Consider the following 21083-nt stretch of genomic DNA (forward strand, 5'->3'; position numbering starts at 1 on the left):
GACAAAACCACTGTGACATCACCCACTAATTTATGAGTTGCAGTTTTGAAGCCTCCGGCTTTGTCATCTTAGTCTATTAGGACTCATATACTGTATTTTCATATTTGGACATAAGAGTAGACATAAGGGTGGAGTCGCATTCAAACTTGATTAATCATAATTAACTACTGCATGTTTGAAGCGCTTCTTCCAATGTAACAACATGCACATTGTTCAGCATCTAGTAGCCATCAGTGATATTGTACTCCAAATAAGCTTCAATTGACACCTGCTGGAAACCTCCATCTTATAAATTGCATCTAAGTATAAAACCTACAAAGCCCTAAGTTTCTCCTTATTATGAACAGCAAAATTTTTAGTTTGTATGTTGAGATGATGATTTTGTGTTTTGTTGCATTGACAGGTTTTGTTTGTTTGACTTGTGGCCAGAGAGGACATAAGTCCTCTTCTTTTAATTGACAGGTTAGAACAATATTTTCTTAACTTATTTAAAGTTATTCATCTTTTATCATATGGTCTGCATGTTGGTACATTTTCACTTTATTGGGTGCTTGATTGATTTGCCTTTAGTAAACCTAAATAAATAATCTGTGTGTGGTAACTAACAGGAGAATTACAGTAGGATATTATGTTCTAAATCAAGAATAGATAAGTAAATATAGATAGTCTGTCTCCAGATGAAAGTTTAGGTAAAAACACTATTGACCAAATTTGGAACAATTTGGTCCGACCTCTTTTAGCCCCCAATGTGTTAATTAAATCTGATGGACACATTTTTTTGTAATTATAAACGCATGTTTACATCCAGTCTCAGTGATGTATTAAGTGTCTATAGCTGACAAGACAATCCAAATAAAATAACTTTTCCATTTATTATTTACATCTAGATTTTGATAAATTATGAGCGACAGCTAATTAGAGGTGTGTGGGCCCATCATGCTCTGCAGTGTCAAAGCCTTATAAATCTACAGTACGTCATGGAGGTTGGACATTGACAAAAAACCTCTCACCACTTTACAGATTTAGGTGTCTTTTTGCTGAGGAGACTTCACTAATCATCTGTGAAAGGAAGTGCAGTGTGCATGAGGATGTGCACACGTGTGTGTGTGTGTGCATGAACGTTACCGTGCGTGTTTGATAATAATAAGGCAAGTGAAAATGAAGAGGAGCTAAACTGTGTAAGTCATTTCTCATTTCCTTGCTTCAGTGCCTGTCAGAAGAAAGCCCTGCATTTTGAATGATGGTGCAGACAACAAAAAGTGAACAACAAGCCCTGTGGCTGTGAGGAGGAAAATGGAGGGAGAACAAGAAAGAAAGAAAGTGCAAAATATACTTAGAAAAAAAAAGACAAATACACAGTTTTTTTTTCTTGTTTTAAAATGACCAGACCAACAAACAAAGCAAAATCCCAATATCAATACTTTGATAATACCACTGAACATGCCCTGAAAATGAAACATAATAGAGGAAAAAAATCACCTACAGTTGGCACTCATACAGTTTTAGAAGGACCTTTCAAGGGGCTGATTTAATGTGAGAGCATCAATCCTTTTGCAGCACAGGGCCTTGACAGCAAGTGAAAGTAATCTCTTCTTTATTAATGGGACTTTTCACTTTGGACCCGAGGCCTTTGGTATTCCATAATAGTAGTTTCATACTACAGACCTAAGGAAAGAACAATATGAAATCAGATCAAGTGGATGTGTTATGAATTATAAGTGGGAAGTATTTCTTTGTAAATTCAGCTGTGCCCTTTGAGAAGAGAAGAAAAAAATGACAAGATGTGCGAAGCTAAACTCTGAAAATCTATTACACAGTTACACAGTATTGTTATTCCTTGAAAAGGTGTCATTGGACGTCTTAGTAGAGAATATTTTCCTTTAACACAATAGTTAATGCCTTTATTATTTCTATTTAAACTCTTAATTAGATTTTTTTTTCTTTTTAAACCATGATTTTCTTGCTATCTCTTCCTCATTGTCGGACAGCATAAGAAGTAGCTCTGCTGTGCAAAGTCCTCTTCCAGATACTCTGGAGATGGATAAATTACTTAATCTCAGTGAAACCTTTAAATAAACTTGACAACAATATGAAAATATTTCCCTAAGGTATACACTTATAGCAGCTCCTTCTGTATTTAATTATTAACTAAAAACACAGCTTTTTTTAAGCTCTTATACGTAAGCTTCATAAAATTAACCCTTTACAGCCTTCCCCAAGAGATAATGGATAGAAAAAATATTTTTTTAATTAATGTAACAGTAGCACTGTGGGGTTTTAGTGCAAATGTATCTACCAGGGAACACAAGACAAGTATCAGTTTGTATACAATGCATTTTTGAGCAAAGTAGAAAGTAGTAAATAGATCTTAGAAACTCTATGTATCAAATAAGATAAAAGGTAAATATCTGTAATAAAAATATATATTGGTTGCTGTTAGACTCAGAGAACTTTCTCTGCATTCTCCATGCCTTTGACTTAGCTTCAGACAACTTATCAACTATGCTAGCTAACATTAGGATATACTCTTCTACCTGTGTGTCCCTGTGGGCTCCCATAGACCAAGCTGACAAAAGATGCTTGATATTAATCTTTTCACTGTATCAGTAGGCGGAGAGAGATGGATCATTTGGATATGATTCATAAATATGAAACCAAAACATAGAGTCTATCAAACATTACTATTTAACTGAACTGGAATAGATAGCTTACATCAACATTTGACACATCTGTCGCTTGTATATTTTGTTTGTACAAATAGTTGATGTTGTTGAACTGACTTGAGAAAGCTCCTCCACTTCCGTCTGAGGGAGCTCAACTCTAATTGGCTCTTAAGCATACCGAATGACTTCATAAAACAGATGAAACAGTGATAACACAAAGCAAACAAGTATCTAACATGTGACACACTCTTCTTTTAAGTCATCACTTGTCAAGACTTTCACAACAGCGTGGCCATGTAGAATGATGAAACTGAAGACAATAAAGTAATCCTGACTTCTGGTTCCCTTTATTGTATAAAGTACATTAATATAACTCCTTCTGCGCAGCTGAATTATGTTTTCTTGCAGCAACTGTTGACTAAACATCCTGACCAGTGTGTTCATGTGCTGTTTTGTTTGCCTGGCATAACACAACCTCTCATCTATGCCAGTTTGCCATGTTGATTTAGTGTAACAGCATTTTAAAGCTAACTTGTTATGTATTTGGCAACCTTTCAAAAGACCACTATTCTGTCTTTTTCCTAGAAAATGCATTTCCAACGAATTCCAGGACTTGCACACTCAGAGGTGAATTGGTTTAGAGCTGGGGATCACCACCACCATATGCCCCCATGGTAATCACTTTTACTACGGTTAGTATTGGTAAAATAGCTCCATGGCATTCATGCCATCAACATCATAGTTTAAAATGTTGACAGTAAATGGAATTTATTTTGACTATTCTGACAGCTCTCTCTGCAATCTTTATGTTATTTTTATTTTTTTTATTACTCAAATTTCCAACTTGATATTACAAAACTATAAAACTGGTGCTTTCTTTAATGATTCAGCCGTAGGTGGCTTGTGAATGCTGCATTTTTCTTTGCTGTTACATTTCTTATTGCTGCCTCATATGAACTTCAGTTATGTTGAAGGAGTAAATAGCTGCTGGACGTTCCCACATTTACAACTTTAAGTGATAACCTGTTTACATACTTTAAACAATGTTAAGACATCCAACGTTTTGAGCAGCACCGAGTTTCATGGCTTAACAATTGCCTGTGGGAGGAACAATTAGTGGGAAATCATCAGTTGTTGATCTAATACAGGTCCTTTAGTTTGAGCGAGTAACATGCTTATTAAATGGACAGTTCCTTAATGGCACCGGTGTTAAATATCTTGAATAGAGTGCTGGATTTTACACACACTAACTGCCACCAATTAGCTTCTGATAAGAAACAAAAGTTTCCAAAGTTTATGCACGCCTTTCTTGCTTATTAAATTCATTTCAACTGACAATCCTCTTTACTCATCGCAATGAGAGGAAGCTCATTAATCGACCCAACTTTTATGACACAACTTGCAGGAAATGTATTCTGTAAATCCTACAACATTAAAGTTTGCATAATCCTTTAATGCATCTGCTGTTAAATGTGATTCTAGCACGCATGCTGGGGTGAAAACAGTCTGATTACAAGTAAAATCTCACACATGGAAAACGTTTGCTGGTGTCTCTTTGCTAATAATCAAATGTGGTGAATGTAGTTAACTGTTCATTATCATGATATCTGTGCATACCACTTACTGTCCCAAATTCTGGGTTTGCTTGAAATCACAACTTGATAAATAAAATGTAATTAATTTATGAGAACATATTTACAATTCCACTCAAATTCAGCCATCATGCTTGATGTGAATCTTATAGACATTGCCCGACAGAGACGACTTGTTCTGACAAAACTGACAACAAAACATGAAGTCAGTCTTTAAATGAGCAGGTATTGACATATTACATATTATTACATATTACATCGGTATTAACTCTTACCGGATCCGGTTTTTTAATCATGCATTTTAAACCTGAAAACATCCACAGAGCTTAAACCATCTAACTGATGTTAATAAATAGTTTTTATCTACCAACAAGTCATCTTCTTGGGATAAAGACACTGTTTTACACTGTCAGTGAGGCACTGATGAGGCACTATAAAAATATATATTTGTAACAGTATATTTATGCACACATTTTTTTCTAATGTGCACAATTTCATTCTCTATCATTATTTAGATTTCTCTAAGTGAAGGACTTCTCCTGGTACTGCTGGATACTGTACTTTTGAGTATTATGACATATGCTACAGTGCATTTGCATGAAATAATTCTTTGAAAACTTCTGTTGAAAGAAAGTGAGACCCCGTATTGAACACAATCAGAAAATAGTGAGTTAAAAATGGCTGGAAATGTGGCAGAGGAAAAATATCTCAAAATATTATGAATCTACATCACTGCTGAGTGTTTTTGAAAGCCTAAAAGCCAAGTCCCCCACAGCATCCACCAAGTTCACACCAAAAGATATTTCCCCAGACTTAACATCCAGCTTGTCTGACTGATCTTTATCAAGCTGTTACAGCTTCCATGTAGAGAAGTCTCCATCTTGTCATTAATGTTTTACTATGATACAAGTAGCTCCAAGTTATTCAAAATATTAAGACACGGTGTAGTCACCAAATATGAGAATTATTTACACCAAGAAAAATGCTCCAACTGTCTATTATCTAGCATCCAATCAAAAATGACAAATCCTGCAAAGAAGCGGAAGTTCATGGAGTTTGAGACTGAAGTGCTGATCACAGAGAGAAAAGTAAAAATATTTAATGGAAGAGTGCTTTTTTCAGCTACTGCAGCTACCTCAGATAAAGGCACAGAAGAGGTCTGACATTGATATGAATGTCAGAAAAGTGGTGATTGTATAAAGTGGCTGACACAGGTTGCTGTGCAAGATGATGCTTTAATTTTAAGTAATTTAACAAGTAGAAAATCTCATTAACACACACAGACTTTAGAGTGTAAGCTAACTCTGGTGCCATGAAAACCCCAACAAGAATATCCGAGCTAAGAAAAAAAAGAAGATCAGAGTGTGTCCAGTATCTCCAGAGAAGCGGCCTGTTTGATACCACAGGACCATTCTGTACCTCATGACCCCACTGAGGGTCAGGATCTTGAAAAAAACACTTCAGCCACAAAATAAAATCATCAGTACTTGCTATGAGAAACATTTGCAATGAATTAGAAAAGAAAGATGCACATGAATATATGTTTTGTTCACTGAAGTAACACATTATGAATAAAGGACGTGTACCAGTTTATTTCTAATAATTGCCCTGAATGTCACATTTGTTGTGAGGTTGTCATCTTTTCAGAGATACACCTTTCTGACTTCCTGCGAAAGGCAAAAATGTACAAGTACAGCTGTGAAATGGAAAAGATAATATAGGGTGTTTTTATGTTAAATTAAGGCTTGATTAATTATCAGATCATTTATAAATATCCTTGCATGATAATGATTTTTCATATAGTACATAGCACAGTAAATGAAGTAGAAACATTTTGAGAGGTCCCACATTTTGCAGCTAGTTTTCAGCTCTGTCTGCACGCTCTCACATCACATTTATTTTTATACATACCAAACTGTTTATGGAAACTGATGTGCATGATGTTTTTGTGCATGCAAATGGTTTATATATGAAGCCTCTAGTTGTTAAAGAGAGATGGAAGATTTTTTTTCTACAGCTTTGCCAAGTTTGCAAGTCTATACAGATAGTTAATGTTGGGAATATGTGACTCGTGGGTTTTTCTTGAGAAAGTCCAACCGAATTCTATTCAGTTTCATAGGCAAATCATTCTTTCTTTACCATTCTCTTTGGCATTCTTTAAACTATTTCTCCTCCTGGTTTTCCATATTTATGCCCATTCACCCCTTCTTTTACTTCTCATTACGTAAAGCTTCAAGCTAACATATCAACTCTTTACCAGCCTGGTCCTCCAAAATATCTAGCATGCAAGACATTTGTTCTGAGTCCTTTACATGTTGGCAGTCTTCACATGTGTCATCTTTGAAACACTTTACCAACTGCCAGGCTATTTATCCAACTGGTTGCTGGAGACATCTGTTTATTTTTATCTTATTTTATATAAGCACTGCTTTTTAATTTTCTTTTTAACAGCATGTGTCAATAATCACTGTCATCGCAAATATAGAAAAGCAAATAGAAATCATATTGGTAAAGTAAAGTGGGGCATCTTGGCAAGCATCGGTTTGAATGTGAATGATACCAGTCCATTTTTATTAGGACATACAACAAAATCTGTTTTTCTGAACTCTAGTTGTCATTAGTGATTTGGATTCAGTCTGGATGAGATATTATTATCCAAGTCTGTAGCTTAATGATTCAATGTTATTTGAATTTATCATTTTTTTAATTGGGAATCTTTTACCCATATTTGTCCTCAGAGTAGTTTGTGTTCAAATGAAAGTATTAGATTTGCATCAGGGAAACATACAGCTTCTTTGTCTTTGTTTTAGCAGAAATATCAAGATGGTTTGGTTGATTCTTCTTTATCCACTGATTAGCTCATGCTTTCCTCCATACCTTACTGATGAATTCCTATAAAACTTGCATATTTAATATTCATATTTTCTACAATAATTGAATAATCAATACCAACCCATCAAAATGCTGCAGCCAATCAGACATAAGTTGACCAAATATTGAGAACTGTCTGCTGGTGCTTCAACAATACCTGTTAGTAGTTTTCCTATTTCATAAGCATTTTGTTTTAGGAGAAAAGTAAATACCAGTAGCATTTTTATAAGATACAATTTCATCGTAAGATACATTCACTGAAACAGTGTTTAAAAACTCAGAATCTCATCCATATTTTCATCTTTCTACTTTGTAATTACAGTCACATTACCAAACTGCATATAAATCATTTGCTCCCTCTTCAGCCAAACCTTAAGGCATACATGGTGCTAATGGAAGAAGAAATGTCTCTCAAATCCTTTCAGGCATCTTTCAATCAACTCACTGTCTGCCAAATGAGAGTTCGTCACAAAGACCCTCTAGTGCGCATTGTGGCGCTCCGTGATGAGTTTGACTCTGAGTTTGAAAAGAGGAGTTGAATCTAAAACTGGTGCAGGAAAGCAGAGAACAGAAACAGTTGATGGAGTGAAATCCTTCATGTTACTGTAATGGGTATAATTACACAAAAAAAAGGGCTGTTAGGTTAAATTACCCGTGATATTCACCATGGATAATAGCAGAAATTCAGAAGGTTAAATGACACCAAGAGCTGAATAACTTTTGACATTAAGGCACTATTGAAAATGGAATTCTATCAAAGCTTTGTCCAATACACGTTGGATGGTGAAGATTGGTTTGAAAAGACTGTAAAAAGGCTTTTTTATGAACACCTTTGTCTTAGAAGCCATTGTGAGACAGGGATTTAGCCTAAAAAGCTCTGGCCAGATAGATAGCTTCCAACAGTGGGAGCTAGTTGAAACTCACTTCGGGTTGCAGTGATGGCTGGAAATTGTCCTGCTGAGTGCTGCGCCTACTCATACATGTAACCAAAGCAGGAGAGAAAACACTGAATAAATTCTGCCAATTAGATATTTCCATCACCTTGTGTTTTACCTCTTGTTTTTTCCTTCAAAAGTGAGAACAATATTCCCTTTGGTCTAAGTTTTGACCTTCGCAACCAGAAAACAGCCCAATTAGTGAATGAGTAGGTGAATGGGGCTGGACCTGATCACTACACAATTACCTAAAGTTATGCCACAAGCAACCACCCACGCAGCTGCATGCAGTGTTTATCAAATGACCATGAAGAAAAAAGACACCCAGACAAGTTGAGACTATTCTTGTTTGCTCATGTTGTTCCGAAAGTTTCACTTCTTTAACACATTTTATTTTAAATCAACTCTTGGTCAACTTTTTCTCCTCTTGCAACCTCACTTTGCTGGAAGTTATGCAGCTAGTCACCCATCTGCCCTCTTCACTGCTGATTAGCCAACATGAGCAGAACAGTTGGTCTCTGGGTACTCAACAGAAAGCAGAAAAGCTCATCATACAGCATAATACATGTTAAAGATCTGATGTGTAATGGATATGTTCTTTGCATTTATTATAATATTTTGAAGAGTAGGGGTAATCATGACAAAAATGTTTTAAACATTTACATGGGAAATTTATTCATCATACAAAGTACAAATGCATGCACAATATGTCAACTGTCATGAGCAAAACTGCTTAATATAAAATAGCAACTAAATAAACCATACATCAAAACAATTATTTTTATTTGAAAATTAAATAATACTTAAAGAGCAATGAGCATGCGGTGCATTAAAGCGGCAAACCAAAGGAGAAGTGTATCGATTTTGTGTTTCCTTTCAGCTTAAAGAGCGTTTTACACTGTTCTCACAGTCCACTTTTTATGGACAGCAGAGCCTTTCAACAGAAACCAGTACAGCAAACCCGCTCTGCACTTAGTGCAACACAACAGACAAAGCTCCTAGCTCAGTGGTTCGCAACCTTTTCTACCATGCCCCCCTTTGGAGGAATAAACATTCCCAACACCCCCACCCTTATATAAACAGAATGAGGGCACCAGGTATATATATATATATATATATATATATATATATATATATAACTTACTATACTGATACTCATAACATCACAGACGTAAGGGAGATATAATAAGAAGCACATTTACTGTTAAACCAGGAGCAAGATATCTGCCCTCTTTCATCCTGTTTTTTTCCATCTCTCTATTTCTTTTCTACCTTTGATGCATTCATTAAACCCTGATCTCTGTTCTGTAGTTCTTCTTCTTTTTTATTTATATTTTTGGGTGGTTGGCACAACAACTTGGTGCATTGCTGCCACCAAGTGATCTGGAGTGTGGACTAGCACACTCTCACTCTTGTTTCCAAGAGCCCAAGTTGTCAAAACATTAGTTTGTCTGCTGCATTTTCCCAATCCCATATGTCATGTCATGTCATGTTGCCATGCCCCCCCAGGGGGACCCGCCCCACATTTTGAGAACCACTGTTCTAGCTAAACGCAGTGTTGCCATATTGAAGCCAACAAGCTAAAGAATCTGGTACTCTTGTAGTCTGATTTTAAATTAAAGTTAATGCTCCTTTGTTTCAGCTCATATGCAAACACCTGCTGCTTACAAATTTATTGCAAAAACTTTAAAGGATTATATTAATGTTGCCTTCATGGTAACTTTATGACGTTGTCGTAGATTTGCCACGGGCAAGGACAAACTGATTTAAACTCTTTTTTTCTGTGTGGCCATTGCACTTAACTATGGTGAGGTGACTTTTTATTTATTTGTTTTGTTAGTCTTGTTATAGTTGTGTTGTTATCTGGCTGTCATTTGGGCTGAAAAATCAGTTGCCCCACTGGGAACAATAAAGCAAATCTTGAACCCTTGAACCTTTGAATTAACACATGTTGTTTCTCTACAAGGAAAACATGATACAGCTCAAAGAGTTTTCTGCATGTTATTTTGTAAGAGACCAAGACTGAAATTTGCAGTGTGTGTACATTATGGATATAAACATGAGTGTAACCACGACAACATCACTGACTGGTTTATGAAGTACACACAGAGTCTGTCAGTGGTGTCGATGATTGGCGACAGAAGTGATATAAAAGGGACAGATCTGACAGTTACGTAATATTTGTTTTTATTTTACTTCTCAAGAGCATGTTTCTGAGTATGTGAAGTCTTACTCAAACAGTCTGACAAGAAATATACATATATCACACTCCCTGTTCAGAGAATAACCCACCCTCTTAATCTTATCTCAAACCAACTTGAAATTCAAATCATATTAGATTTGCTTTCTTTTTTTTTGTTTTAGCTTCACTATTATCAGCAATTTGTTATCAGCAGTTATAGAGTTTACTTAAGAAAGGAATAAGCTAACAATGCTCTGCCAGTAGCTTGTTAAACTGAGGCTGCACGGAGACGAGTTTCAGTGTATGTGCTAAAAATATGAGGACTTTTTGTATGCATGGAATCAAAAATGTTCATTTTACATTGGGTTGCAAGGTAAATAAATCTACAAATGACACAATTTCTTTTGAGTATTTACAATCCATGCACATCTTTCCTGAAATGATGATGTCATGAGCCCACTCTGCATAATGAGGGAGGGGCATGACAATGAGTCACTCATCCCACTCCTCAAAATCAACTGCAATGAAAAGAGCTGTAAAATCCTAATTTTAAAAGAAAATGTTTTAATTTCTGTCTTTGGTATTGCAGTTAAAAAAAATAGAAGATGCATTAATATGCTGAATAAATAAATAAATAATAATAATAAAAAAAAAAATGTGTGGGGGAGAGAAAAAATGTCTCCTTTATTGCAGCCAAGTTGGTCCATTTTTACATCAATTATACACAGTTTATTTTAAATGTGTTTATTTCTGTAAAGTTAGGAATTCAAACTTTATAGCCTCTAGGGATTGACTTAGATTTTGAGGTCCAGGAAAAGCTGGTAGAACTGCAAATTTTATTTATTTATTTATTTATTTTTTATTATTATTTTTTTTTCTAGTGGTTTCTGTCACATGGCTATTTCATTCAGCTTTAGTGCATAATGGAATATCAGTACATTTTAGCCTTGGATTTTGAAGCACAGTTATGTAATATAACCATCGTTTAGTTACATAAATAATTAATGCTTTTAAGCTACATTGTGACACAAATGATGTACTGTATATATACTGCATAATTTAAGTTATAAACAGAGTAAACAATACAGCAAATGAAAATTGCTCCAGATATGTGAAGCACGCCAGCACTAAAGGTTGATTTTATCTTTAGAATGAAGGACTTATGTTTAGCATAGCATAAAGCCTGAGAACAGAGAAGGAAAGCCAACTCAGTATGCCCAAAGATAAAAACAAAATGCTTATAGGGCAAATCAGGCAAGCTATTCCAAAAATGTTGTACTTAACACACTCAACCTCCTATATCACCCAGATTTGATGTGAAAAGTCATTTAAAAATAGAAGATGTTCTCAGAAGATTGTGTCCTCCTTTGCTCCTCCATACCATGGAGTGAGTCTTGTCAAAGTTTGTCTAGAATTACAAACAGGTTGCTCTGGTTCATTTTCCAAAGTTGAAGAGTCCAATGAGCTCAAAGACCCTGTGGGAGACCCTGACCCCTCATATGAATATGTTTGAAGGCAGTCAAATGGTGGAACATACGGATCCTGATCGGCTTCAGCCAGCCTGTCCAGAATAAACTGCCTGAAGACCTCGTCCTCAGGCCCAATGAGGTGTGACTCCCGAAGTGACATCCGTATGCTGGCTCTAACATCCTCCCTCCATAGCTTTCTCTCCCTCCTCCTGGGGTGGGGGCGCAATGGTACTACGGGCTGGTAGAAGTCCAGGCCAGCTCCTCCCTCTGCTGTTTCCCCGTAATAAAGCACCTTCTGTGATATGGTCTCCGGTAGCTCCAGCTCCTTCACCTCCTCATGCAGCCCCTCCCGCTGTTTCCGCCTGTGTCTCCACACCATCAGCATTAGAACTGACAGCACTGCAGACATGACACAGTGGGAGATCATTACAGCTAAACACCAGGGCATGAGCTTAGTGAGAAAACACAACATACGGTGCCTGATGGAGCATGCATGTAGAATGTACAAGTGTACTGAAAATAATAGCAGCCAGATTTGTTTTTCTACAACTTGTTGTGGATGCAAGATTCAAAATGAGGGATAATTAGGCAATAAATTATATTTTTTTAATTTCAGCTCACACATTAAGCTATTTTTGTTGTTATTGCTCCATTTGGCACAGAAGACAAACAGAGTTTTTTTTGTTTTGTTTTTTTTTTATTCTGCACTTTCACAGGCTATTGTTCTCACAGTGTTAGCATAGCTGGTTTCGTCATTAATCTTTCATGTGATGGGCACAGGGAGGACACAAAGCAGCTGAGGTCATAATAAAGCTCTTCACTATGCAAACCCATCAATGTCCCAGGATGGCATTGGTACTGATGTATTGCAACCAATACACTCATTACCTGACATCGCTGCTCTGCAGGCTTTCGGCGGTGTAAAATTGTGTGTTAAAGGCACGCTGGTGAGTTTTAAAAAGGCAGATTCGAATGAAAGTGCAAATTTGTTAATGAAAAACCCTGCTGTTTAACACACACTCACATACTTCCCAAAGTGATGTCAGGTGGAACTGCTTTAGCTCGCAATTGCTGAAAAAGAATAGATTTCTGTGAAAGACATTTCAGCTCAGTTACTACAGGATTTATCTTTTTTTCCAGATCTACAATAAACAGTATTGCAGTTTGATTGACCAGTTATCTCTTCAACTTAGAAGACCAAGTCACACTTTTGGGTTTTTCTTTTTTTTGGGGGGGGGGGGGGGCGGGGGGTATACAGAACAAATGAGCAGTTTGTTATTAAAATTCTGCTCTGCAAATGCCTAAAATGCTAAATTTAAAATATGTTTTTACCCTAATTATCTTTGTCGACCAATACATTCCTCTTAGATGATTCTACCTACCATAGCTGAGCTCTGAGTAAAGCAGATGTTCTGTTATTGGCATCTTCTAACAGTTTTTATGTACTTCTGGGAGGAACACTTACATTTTATTGTTGATTTCTCTGGTAGCAATTTCTGCACAGCAATCAGAAAATCCTTAATATCATGTAGAATACATTTTGTTATTAATGATACCATTATTTTTGACATGATGTCCAGACTATGGCCATAATCATGTGAAACAGAAAAAAAAAAAACTCCCCTGGTCCTCATTTGAAAATGAGGTAAATACAATGTCAGATAAACAACAATGCAATATATTACAAAATATAATTATTCTTTTAACAACAACGAAGCAAAAATGCAAAAACAGTGTGTGAAAAACCAACTACACCCCAAGGTTCAATAGAATAACCTTTAGCAGCAGTAACTTGAAGCAATCATTATGAAGTAATTTTCTGTTCATTGTGGTCAAATATCTCTACTTAGTTCTTGTACCTTTAACCCATAAAGGCCCGACTCGTGAAAAAATGGTAAGAAAACTTGATTTTTTTAACAAAATGTAACTTTTTTTTTTTTTTTTTGGCTGATTTAAAGTGCATTTATTACCATGTAATATAAAAATATTACAATGTGGAGTTCTGCTTCTGGGGATCTATTAGAGGACAGAAGACAAGTATGAGATTGTGTTCAACAGGATTTTGAGCAAAGTTTATACCATAACTTGAACAAATAGTCTCAGAAACTGTATGTGACAAATATGTCGCGTCGGGCTCTTATGGGTTAAAGGACTTTGTTGCAGAAGTGGTTTCTTCAGTTGTAACTTTAACAACTGTGCAGCCATATTCTTTCAGAAAGAAGAGGCTTTCTAACAGCAACTCTGACAAGACAACATTTTTCTGTCTATTTCTAATTGCACTAAACTTTAACATTTATTGATCGAACTGAGGTCTGTAGAGTGTGATGTAGCTCTTGTTTTTTCTTTCTAACTGCAACATCTGACCTTGAGGGGAATTTTCTGGGATCTGGAAGATTGGCAGCTGTCTTGAATGTGTTCCACTAGTGAATAATCTTTTCAGAGTAAACTCCAAATTGTTTGGAAATGGTCTTACAAACTCTCTCAGATTGATGGGCAGTAACAATATCTGATGTATTTCTTCCTTGGCATGGTGTGCACACACACTTGGCTGCGTCAGACTTACAAAATGCCAAAATGATCTGCTTCTAAAGGAGGTGCTCACATTTGCTGATGATCAGTTAATCAGGTGCAATTAGTTAGCACCACCTGGCTTCTACTAACTGTCTTAATTCCTGCTGGAACAGTCATAATTCACACACCGCTTCTGCATTTAAGTGTATTTATTTTTTGTTAAATTAAGAATAAGAATTTACCTAATTTAAAGATTAGGTTAATATCAAATAATGTCTAATTATGTCCTGATAAGTTAAATATTGGAATTTTATTCCTGCTTTGTTTTGAATTGTCAAAATGACAGGATATAATTTAAACTATACTTCAAAATAACACTTTTTTTAGATACTGATTGTTTTTTAAACATGAAATAGGCTACTAGATGTATTTTACTCATTGTTTAGTTTGAATCTTTCTTTATGTGAACCAAGCTTGCTGCATTTACAATAAGGTTCTCAGAAGTATTAATCTAGTTTTTTTTTCTTTTTTTTTTTGGTCAATCATGCTGATATTTGGAGGAACTTGCACAAAGATTTTACAGAAACCAATTTTTAGTCATCCTGTAGTCGCCTTTGATGATATCTGAAGATACACAACTCCAGATCAGCACTTCTGGAAAATCTTCTGTATTTATTTTGCAGTAACTGGTATTATTGTACATATAATGACAACTGGTATCACCAGCCTCTGATCATAATATTAGGGTTCCATATAAACATGAAATGAAATGAATGAAATGAAATGAAAAATACTTTATTAATCCCAAAGGGAAATTCAAAAAAATTCAAAAATTCAAAAAATGATCATGGACTGTAAATTTCTACAAGACACCAAGATTACTTTAAAGCCAGATTAATACCAAAACAGGATGAAATTCTTACTTCTACTCTCCTTGCCCTTTCCTACAACCTATTATTACACCATAGTAACATTTTTCACTCTGAGATGCAAACAAGTTGCATGTTTAAATGTTTGTTTACCTGTAAAAGTGACCAGACAGACCAGAATTCCTAACAAGGTTTGCATGCTGACCCCCATGGACAGAGCGAAGGCCTCGACTCCTCCTGTGGGACAATGGCCAGCAGGTTGACAGCTGCACACACTGATGGTCAAAGTGTTGGTGCTGGAGAGAGCTGGAGAACCACTATCTGCCACCACCACCGGCAGGAGATACTGTGTTCGATCCTTCCGGGTGAAAGTACTCCTGCGGGCCACTATGCCAGCTGTATTGTCTAAAAGAGATGTGAAAAGTGCAAGATTTACTTCCAAGTTTGCTTAAAAACAGGAGTCCTGCTCTTCAGGTGCATGAAAATAGAGACCAAGACCAAGTGAGCTGACACAGCTAATGGGATTTGGAATCTGAGCCAAGCTCTCTGAATGGCTGAACATTTTTAAAAGCAGCATATATCAGACCATTTAGTAAAAAATTGTTTGAGTTTTGTCTACTTCTGTTAGACTTCATTAAGGTACTGAACAATAACTTCTCTTGAGCCAAATAAGCCTTGTGGCATTTGAAAATGTATTTTTATTAAATGTGTCTCCTCTGGATTCATTATTCATTTTCTTGTTGCTGACTGGACTGGTGTGCTTGGCTGGCTAACCACCCATAAGCAGCTCCAGCATACATTTCCTTTTAACTTATTCATCATATTTAAAGACGCTCCATACTTCATTTCTTTTAAAGTTGTTTGCTCTATTTTTACTGATCTCTTTCATCATGAACTTTTAAAAATGGGTTGCTCTCTGACTACTAAAGCAACCCCTTTTGTTTACTAAGAGACTGTCAGGCACGAAACAGTCTCATCCCAAAATGATCAGAAGGACTAATGAGTGCTTAAACTTATTTAATATCATTTTTTTAATAAAAAAATATCCCTTCATATTGTTTTTCCATCACTTATAAAGCCTGTGGTTTAGCTCACTGTTGCCATTGCAGCCACCATGTTGGACTGTAAATACGGTTTGATGGAATTTTGTGTGCTCATTTGCTCCACAGCCTAAAGCCTTTAACAGAAAATGTCCGTAATTTGCAGGGTGACATGTCTTGTTTCAAGAGGAATAATTATACAGACTTCCTTTATGCTAAGGGTCTCACTGCAACAGGACTGAGTCATTTAGGAGCTGCTTCACTGAGCTTTAAGGGGAAATTATTCAAACTGTAATGATGTAAGTTGTCAGAATCTAATGTTCCTTTAGAGCAATACATTAATATTTTGAGAACTATTTCCATGTGTTGCAAATTTGAAGAAAGCTTTTTGTTAGCAAAATCTTGAAACAGGGGAAAGAAGCCAACGTGGTTCTGCATACTGTCCATCTTGGTGTTAAACATAATATTTTTTTTTGGAACTGAGGAGGAACAGGCCTTTTGTGAGCAGAGTTAAACGTTGGCAAACCTGTGCAAGGTAACAGTTGGTTTTAGTGTGAACGTATATGTATAAGTTAGTGGCTAGTTAACTCAGTAGCTTGTTTCTTCTAAAGTGTAGTTTCTCCAGATCTTTAAAAGTTTTGTTTTCAGTGCGCTGAGGGTAATTTCATGTAGGATAGAAATTGATGGAAGGTTATTGGTGTTCAGAGAGCCCCCAAAGAAATGAAAGGACTGCTAGGTGCAACAATAGTTCTGTGAGACAAAAAGCTCAAAGCTCACTACGTTTTGACTGTTTGAAAAGCCAGCTGCATTTTCCATGAAATCATGGGGCTTTCTCAAGGAAAAAAAAAAAAAAAAATAGGAGGAAAGGTTTCAGCTTGCAGACAATGCTGCACCCTGCAAACCAGTGTTAGTTTAGCTAGCTGCTAGCTGTACATCAGTGTTTAATTTTTTTTTTTCTATGCAGAACTTGTTGATAATAACTGAAGAAGGGTGGCTGTCTGGAGGGACCTGGTCCTAGGCATATTGCAGGCCCTCCACCTTTGGGGGGTGGGGCGGCCACCTCTGGGCTCCTGGGGCCCTGGGCCCTTCGCTTGGGTTGCCCTGGGTGGCTGGTCCCTGGCAGGGCCGGCGGCTGCTGATCTTGGCCCACTGGGGCCTGTGCCCCGGGACCGTGGGGGGCTCTTGCTGGGGCTCTCCTCTGCCGCCCTTCGGGTGGGGCTGGAGTCGTCTTCGTGGTGGGGTGGCTTGGGTCAGTGCTCCGGATCTGCTGCTGAGGGCCCGGGTCTCTGGCCCTGGTCTGCCTCTGGCCTCCGTGGAGGCGTGGTCGCGTTTGCATGATCTCACTCACCACTCTTCATCACTAATCACTCCTTGTTTCTCATCCAGTGGGTTTTAATACTAAGCGATAATTATTATCATTTATTATTATTATTTTTTTTTATTTTTTTTTTGTGAGTTAGTATCTGGTCGCTGTTATGCCTTTTTGATTTGGATATTATTTAAAAACTCTTAATGACTAGCAGCCCTGTTTTTTCTGTGTGTGTGTTTCTGTTTTTGTAAAAGTTGTAGGAAATTTTCTGGTGTGTTCATGTACAGTTTTTTTTGTCTGGTGATGGTGTGGATTGAAGGGTCATTGCCTTCTGTCTTTGATCTTTTTGTCTCCTCTCTTCTTTTGCTCTTTTTGCTATTTTCCATTTTTTTCTGTCCCCTCCAGTCAGGTCCAGCAAGATTACATAGATTCCATGATTCAAAGTAAATAAATAAATAAATTAATCACATTATCAAGAGGAGCCTCACCCATAGGCCTCCCCTTGGCAGAGCAAATTTGTTCAGCACGATACAGCAACCAGATTATTATTCTGCTTGCTATGATGCTGGACAGGACAAGTAAAAAAAATAAAAAAAATAAAAAATAAAGGAGCTTTCTTACACATCAGGCTACTATGCATCTATTATATGAGGGTATTTTGACAGATATGTTTTATTTGTAAGCAGTATTGCGAAAGTGAATGTAACCTTGATTATCTCTGATTGTGAAGTTTGGATTGATGTGCTTGTCAGGGACCATGGAAAAGTAGAAGTGGTGTCCGTCCACAGGGTCGTCCGAGTCAACAGCACTGAGAAGCTGAATAAGCTGCAACACACAAACACAGACAATGAAACATGTGAGCACAACTTATATTAATTTTAGTAATGTACAGAAAATTAATAGCCTATACATAAAAACATAAAAAAGAACATCATCTTGGTATACTGAGGTATACTAGTTAAATACTGTCACTCAGTTGTTGTTTAAACGGATACACAGAGCGACAGAAATGCTGTGGTGCAATAAAATATAGTGGAATAGGAACATTTACAGACCATGTTTATGCATTTTGATTTCCAGCTTTTCAATAAATCATGAACATCAGTACATCATAATATACATACTTCTCCCGCCTGCGTGCCCTCACAGATATATGGGTGGTAATCTCTTGCAAGCCTTGGCACATTGTCGTTTATGTCCAGCACTTTGATGAACATCACCACAGAGGAGGATAAATGGTTCTGCGCTGCAGTAGTGAAGATAGACATTTGCTGGAGTCCACTGGGTGCATGTATCACAGGTGCTTTGTAAAAGGTGTGTCAAAATAACACTTAAGACTGATAAATGTTTTGTATTCCTGCATCACAACTGTGCAGCAAAATAAAAAAGCATCTCATTTACACGGCTTTTACCACAACACAGTAATCAATTAAATCAACTATAAACAGAAAACAGTGCTTCCCGACCTTTACATGTACACTCAATGATGGAAAGAATGGATGAAAACTAAAAATATTTAGCTTGAAACATTCAACCAAATTAAGTGCAAGAAAAAGGAAGTTTAATGTTTCTGTCACCAGGCGCCAATTTGAAACAGCTCTGCTGATATTTTCATCTCAACGAGCATTATTGGATGAAAACGTGTGAAAACCCGATGAGTCTCAAATATTTACATTTTTTTTCAGGAATTGTAGACAAAAAAAAATCAATAGACTACTTACAGAACAACCTACATGTATTCTTTTTATTAATCAATGCTTTAGCTATGAGGGCTTCTGTAGCATCACTGCTTCAAAGAAATGTGGCCTAAGGCTTTTAAACTTTGATGGAAAAAGCACAATACATACAGGTAACTATTTTGATAATCTCAGACTCTGTAATTTAATTTTCTGGTTTATTCTGAATTATTTTACATTAAATACCGTTCACTTCACAATGGCCTTTTGTGGAACCTTTCAGTTCTTTCACCATCTGAAACAAGCTTCCTCAACTCCGCTCTCTTTTAGATCACACTGCCTTAAACCACATTTACTTCTCCTGCAAGATGTGGTAATATTTGTCTATGATTGCAGCATATTCCTTTTGCTGAGATGGAAAATCTGATGGAAACAATAAAGTAAACCAACAATTAAAATAAGTTGAACTTTATGAGAAGATATGGGTTCAACCAGATCTGAAAGAGACTAAAAGAACATCCACATTAACAAAGGTCATGAGCTTTCTCTCATAAAATATGTGCTGATTATTATGTAATATTTCATGCATTCAGTTATTTAATTGCAAACCATTCATCTAAATATTTTTATGTGCTCTATAGCTTTTGTTGTCTCTTTATATTAAAAGATAGCTTGCAGTATTCAGTTGAAGAATACTTACTTGTAAGCTGAAGTAGCTTAAAACCTGTAGTACTTTTTAATTTGTCAAATTATAAATATTGGCCATATATTTTTTATAATAAAAAACAACAACAAAACAAAACAGGAAATCCTTCTTACTTGTTTCTTTGGCTTCAACAGTAACATTGTGCCAGTCAGCAGTCTCTCGGTCCAAAGCTTTCACGACTGCTATGGTTCCATTGTTCGGGTCTATTTTGAAAGCTTTTGTGGCATCGCTCCTCTTGTCAATTGAGTATCTGGATGGAAATTCACAGCAAGGCACATTTAGCAGGAAAGGTTGTTTTCTGGGCAAACAAGACATTGAGAAACCACAAGGAGATTAATTAGGCAAACTGCTCTTTTTTTTTTTTATGTTTTTCTCAAATCTGTTTACAGATATCCAACAAAGCAAGTAAACACACAAGCTGGTGTGACAAAGTGAGAACAGCACAGTGGAAACTCCACATCACACTGGTGTGTTTCCAGTCTGTTTAATTGAATATTTCAATTTCTAATCTGACCATGAACATTGTCTGTGAGGAGCCTAAAAACATTAAAAACAGGTTGATGAGAAAATTTAATATGTTTTTGGAAAGTAAATAATGTGTGTCTTGTTTTCTGATAGTGAATAATTGTGAGGACATGCAAATTTTTATGCAAAAAAAAAAAAAAAAAAAATCAAAACAAACACTTATCAGCCTCAAACCATCCACCTTCTTTTTTCTTGTAAAAGTGAAATATTTTTTTTGCTATTGCAGAGGCCGTTGACTCATCATACCTTTAACACTTAAGTGATTATAACACCGCAATGTATTAGGGCAATGAAGTAATGAATAATTTCTGTGAGCTACTTTGCTGATAACAACATGGGAAATAAGCCAATTTGACCACAGCAACCTTAATCATATTGACTAGAACTGTGGAAACCCCTAAAATGTCAGCCTGAATTTATTAATCAATGAGACACTGTCACCAGAGGGACAGTAATAGACGCTACGTTGAGGATGATATGCAGCACCTGCCACTCTTAAGCTCTGCTGAGATGGACTACAGGCACCAGTCTCCTCTGCAACGTGCCTCACTTGCAAATGACTGCAAATCTCAATTCCATATGCCACCTCCTATGGGGCTTTATTACATTCCCACGTCCTAGCAACGTTGCTTTGTGATAATACCTTGGCAATAGATAGAAAAGCCTGTGAGGTATAAAAAAAAGAAAAAAAAATGTCATGATTTATTCAGGAGGGCTCATTTCCCACTAAAGTAA

At 36.5% G+C, this 21083-nt stretch overlaps 1 protein-coding gene across 4 annotated transcripts in view; it reads right to left on the reverse strand.

Annotated features, from left to right (window-relative positions):
• Positions 1 to 8654: 8654 nt before the first annotated feature.
• The window catches only part of LOC121629281 (cadherin-7-like), a 34091-nt gene continuing 21662 nt past the window's right edge, over positions 8655 to 21083 (reverse strand). Inside the window, exons 8-13 of one of the 4 annotated variants that reach the window (XM_041968923.1) lie at positions 19937 to 20121; positions 18566 to 18687; positions 18149 to 18266; positions 15246 to 15497; positions 12741 to 12783; positions 12070 to 12111 (exon numbers count right to left, since the gene is read on the reverse strand). In XM_041968923.1, coding sequence (XP_041824857.1) covers positions 12770 to 12783; positions 15246 to 15497; positions 18149 to 18266; positions 18566 to 18687; positions 19937 to 20121 — 691 coding nt within the window. In that variant the 3' untranslated portion in view covers positions 12070 to 12111; positions 12741 to 12769. Of the gene's footprint in view, positions 12784 to 15245; positions 15498 to 18148; positions 18267 to 18565; positions 18688 to 19936; positions 20122 to 21083 lie in introns of all 4 variants that reach the window. The other 3 variants (XM_041968920.1, XM_041968919.1, XM_041968922.1) reach the window with 3 other exon arrangements.

This window comes from Melanotaenia boesemani, chromosome 18 (genome assembly GCF_017639745.1).
Source record: "Melanotaenia boesemani isolate fMelBoe1 chromosome 18, fMelBoe1.pri, whole genome shotgun sequence".
NCBI lineage: Eukaryota > Metazoa > Chordata > Actinopteri > Atheriniformes > Melanotaeniidae > Melanotaenia > Melanotaenia boesemani.